Genomic DNA, 4,649 nt, shown 5'->3' with positions numbered 1-4,649 from the left:
GATTCCTAACACTAAAATGCTGCCAGGTGCTGGTTTAGACTAAATTTACATCAGGTTTGCAAAAAAGAATACTATTTTCCTAGGCCATGAAATGTTATTAATAGACAAGGGCAAGGTCACAGAGGGAAAATGAGACAGAGGTAAAGAATTCAAAGCCTTTTTTGACTCTAACTTATATAACCTTAGAAAGAGTAAATTCAAAGCTAGGGTTTGAAACAGGAGAATTTAAAATAACAATCACACTTGTCTCATGTATTTATACTGCTACAAAAACATTTTCACAAGAAACTTATACTTGCAATGTGTATTTACATTTTGATTTGGCAAATAAAGTAAAAGGAAGATTTTATTTGTATGCCTACACTTGTACCACATATATGGTCCCTATCTTCTGGAAAAGTCAAAGGTTCCCATGAAATGTAATGAATAGCCTCTGGTAAGTGTCTATGTTTAGTAAACAGTAAATTTTAGCTTATTAATATTCACCAACAGGACATAAAAGTGGAAAAAGAGGCACTATTTTACGAAGGGACTTTCTGAATAAATGTTTCCATTAGGGCCTGACCACTGTGGGGTACATACGTTTTTGAACTGTTTAACAAACGTACATCATGAGCTGATGAGTGGCTTAGGTTGCAGGTTTTGCTGGGCATCTTCTGCTTGACAGGATTCCAGCATAGCTCAAGTTCCTGGAGAGTTTAGCAATCCTCTTCTGCCCATGTGACAGGCTATAAGGGTTTAGTGCTTGGATGTCAGAGTGAGCGTTGAGGAGACTCGGAAGATCTGGGGGAGCATGTTGCTCAGTTGATAAAACATTTCTTCAGAAATACTCTGTGAGGTGAAGAACAAGAAAAAAAAGTTTGCACTTGTTAAATCACCACTGATGCTTCTAATTTTTTAAATATTTTAAAATACAGGCCTAGTTCTAGATATGGAATATAATGTGAAAAATACATTTCATGATTGATTTAATTGCACAACTATGGATTGGGGCTGTTTTTCTAGTTCCATTCTTCTGGGAACTTATGTTGTCTCTGTCAAGTAATAAATCTGATTACTAGAAAACTCCAAAGATAACACCAGTGTAATAAGAAATAAATTCCACTAATCTTGCTAAATTCTATACAGAATTCAGAACCATTTTATGCTAATATTCTTTTATAATCTTCATAACAGAATTATGGAAACAGAGGAAAGATGAGTCAAGTTTGGTTTGGAGGTTAAATTAAAGATCTATAAAGCAGTAGTAGGTGTTCAGGTCTTTAACAATCCATTAAATGCTTGCATGTCATCCAAATACTTCTCCCTATAAAACTGGGAAGCTGTTAGTATTTTACATTACACTGAGGAGTTTAGGGGCATACACTTAGCTGCACCTATGAGGAATATTTAAAAGACATTAAATTGAAGTGGGATCAAGTCAGATAACACACCTGTGGTACCAGAAATTGCACTGTCCTAGAAATTCCTCCATCCCATGAAGCCATTTCCATCATGAAACCTAAAACAGAACAGACCGCTGTTGTGAGTGTTGACCTTCCACCCTGCCACTCACTCACTAAGATGAACTGGATTTTCATTGTGCCGCCTCATGTCTTGACCTTTGTGGTAGCCACTTGTTCCTGTAGAGGAAAGGCTAAGCGTTTGGGGTAGACAAATGTCTGTACTCCCTGATTCTCTATACCAGACAGGCTGCACAGTTTTGTCAACATGCTCAATGGCTGGCTTGGCCTTCATACAATGAAGCTAAAACAGATTATGGAACGTTAATTAGATATATGGCTCTATTTTTCTCTCTGAAGAAAATAAAAGGTAATCAAGAGTAAGCTAGAATCAGCGCAAAATCTAAGTAACATCTGTGGTGGTTTACACTAATGTCAACTTGACAGGATCTAGAATCGCCTTGGAGACAAATTTCTGGGCATGTCTGGTTTAGGTTAACTGAGGTAGGATGACCCACCCTAGATGTGGGCGGCACCATCTCATGGGCCAGGGTACTGTACTGAAATGAAGAGGAGAGAACTACTGAGCCCCAGCATTGCCCTCTATCTGGTGACTGTAGACAGAATGTGACCAATGTGTCCCGGTCCTACTGCACGCCTTCCTTACCAAGACGGACTGCAGGCCAGTGTGAACCACGAGCAGCCCTTCCTTCCTTACTGCTTTTGTCAGGTATTTTGCTACAGCACCATGTGATGTAACTAGTACAGAATCCAAACACCCTTACACTTCAGGATGGCTAGAGCTTGGTTTATTCTGTGACTGGCAAAAGATTACAAAGTCCGTTATGAAATATTTGCTATTTAACTATTTAACTGAGGCACCAGGCTCTCTCTTGGTTTGGTCGTCTGTCACTGATGGGGAGGAGAGTCACAAGGTAGGTGTTAAGCACAGGTTATGCTTACCTTTGACACACTTGAACACCAGTTCTGCTCTCCTTAAACACCAGGGTATAGTCATTTCCTAAAAACATATAAAACAAAATATGTGGGGGTTTTTTGTCTTTTTTTTTTTCCCGGAGCCGAGGACCAAACCCAGGGCCTTAAGCGCTCTACCACTGAGCTAAATCCCCAACCCCTGTTTTTTTTACGTTTAAGAGAAATGTTATTGATTCAAGAATTTCATACAATAAATTTGGGTTATATTCAGACCTACTCCCTCCTCTCCACACTCATGTAAATAAAATTTTACGAAGAAAATTAAAATATAATCAGATCTTTACAACTTCACATGTCCCTGTTTCAAATAATTCATGATGATCTGCTAATCCCCACTGGATTTCTTATGGTTTTCAGACATGTAACTTCTAGCTGTTGCATTATACTTATGTAATGCAAACTGATTTAATCAGCTTAGCAAATATGATTTAAAAACAAAAATATCCAAGGCCACCCTGGTCTACATAGTGAGTTTCAGGACAGCTGGGGCTACAGGGAGACCCTGTCTCAAAAAGACCAAAAAAAAAAAAAGTATATATATATGTATATCCTTTGAAGCTCCTAGGTAACTAATTTTAAAGACAAGTGACATAGAAACGCCACCAAACATTGTTTCTGTTAGCATGGATGATTCTACTGAACCATACAACTGTAAGTGAAACGTGTCTATCCTATAATATGCTACTACAAAAGCAGTGCAAATAAACCACAACCCACCAGACACCCAACAAGCCAGACCTACTCAGTGCGTGCGTTTGCTTTTGAAATCTTTGACCAAATATACCCATGAAGATGTGAGGCCACAACCAATGCTTTTTATAATTTTCCATAGAATGATTACTGAGCATGCCATTTTAAAATCCACTTTTCACTGTCACCAGAATCATTTTCCTATATAGAAAATATTTGTAAGTATAAAACATACTTGCTATTTCATTATGGTGACTCTCAAATTGGAGGGGAGGTTCAGAATATTTTATACTTTTAAATTACCAAGGACCCCACAGTTATTCACATTTATTTAATTAAACGTTAAAACTTAAACTGGGGCTGGAGATATGCCTTAGCAGTTAACAGCCCCGGCTGGTCTTGATTCCCAGCACCCACATGGTAGCCAACAATAGTCTGTAACTCCAGTTCCAGGTGAATTCGACACCCTCTTCTGACCTCTTAGGGCACTGCAGGACACAGGTCCACTTATATACATACAGGCAATACACCCAAACACATAAAAATAAATTTAAAAAAAGAAATTAAAACTGAGAGATATAAAAATATGAACTTCTAGCTGGGCTTGGTGGCACACGCGTTTAATCCCAGCACTTGGGAGGCAGAGGCAGGTGGATCTTTGTGAGTTCAAGGCCAGTCTGGTCTACATAATGAGTTCCAGGACAGCTGGGGCTACAAGGAGACCCTTTCTCAAAAAGACAAAAAAAAAAAAAAAAAAAAGAACTTCTTTGAAAAACAATGATAAGCCCCGTGTGGTGGTGCATACCTTTAATCCCAGCACCTGGGCAGGTGGATCTCTATGAGATGGAGACCAGCCTGGACTATATAGTGAGTTCTAGGTCAGCTAAGTCTACAGGAAGACCTTGTCTCAAAAAGAAAAGAAAAAAAAAATGATAAGCCCATGCTATCATAAAACACATTTTAATGGGCAATAACTACATTTTCCCAAAGAAAACAATTTTATACAGAAGAGCGATGATGTGGCCTTAGGACACACTGTTCAGTCACTATGGCCATAACTCGTGTTTTTATGCTCAGCTGTTTTACTGGCTCTTATTCATAGAGTCTTATGTCCTTAAGTGTCCACTTCCATGTATGACAATTTTTTTTGGGGGGGGCCTTTTTTTGATGCAGGGTTTCCCTATAGCCACAGCTGGCCTGGAACTCATCATGGAGACCCGACTGGTCTCAATCACACAGAGATCTGCCTGCCTCTGCCTCCCGAGGGCTGGGATTAAAGGTGTGCACTACCATAAATATTTTACCCCCAAATCACATGTTGTGGGGGTGGAGAGATGGCACTGCCTGGGTTTGGTTCCCAGCATCCACATGGTGGCCAACAACTGTCCTTAACTCCGGTTCCAGAGGATGCAACACCCTCTTTTGACCTCCATGGGCATTGCATGTACATGGTGTACTTACATAAATGCAGGCAAAATACTCATACACATAACATAAAAATAAATAAATCAAAAAACTTTT

At 39.2% G+C, this 4,649-nt stretch overlaps 1 protein-coding gene across 3 annotated transcripts in view; it reads right to left on the bottom strand.

The window, feature by feature from the left end:
* Positions 1-231: 231 nt before the first annotated feature.
* The window catches only part of CUNH12orf4 (chromosome unknown C12orf4 homolog), a 53,857-nt gene continuing 49,439 nt past the window's right edge, over positions 232-4,649 (bottom strand). For all 3 annotated transcript variants that reach the window (XM_029559814.1, XM_029559815.1, XM_008825457.3), the window contains 3 exons: positions 2,406-2,463; positions 1,434-1,501; positions 232-831 (listed from right to left, as the gene is read on the bottom strand). In XM_029559814.1, the coding sequence (XP_029415674.1) occupies positions 739-831; positions 1,434-1,501; positions 2,406-2,463 (219 nt within the window). In that variant the 3' untranslated portion in view covers positions 232-738. The remainder of the gene's footprint in view (positions 832-1,433; positions 1,502-2,405; positions 2,464-4,649) is intronic.

Source organism: Nannospalax galili, unplaced genomic scaffold, assembly GCF_000622305.1.
Source record: "Nannospalax galili isolate Female #2095 unplaced genomic scaffold, S.galili_v1.0 scaffold589, whole genome shotgun sequence".
NCBI classification, from domain to species: domain Eukaryota; kingdom Metazoa; phylum Chordata; class Mammalia; order Rodentia; family Spalacidae; genus Nannospalax; species Nannospalax galili.
Note: the sequence above shows the minus strand (reverse complement) of the source record. Positions and strands in the feature narration are given on the sequence as shown.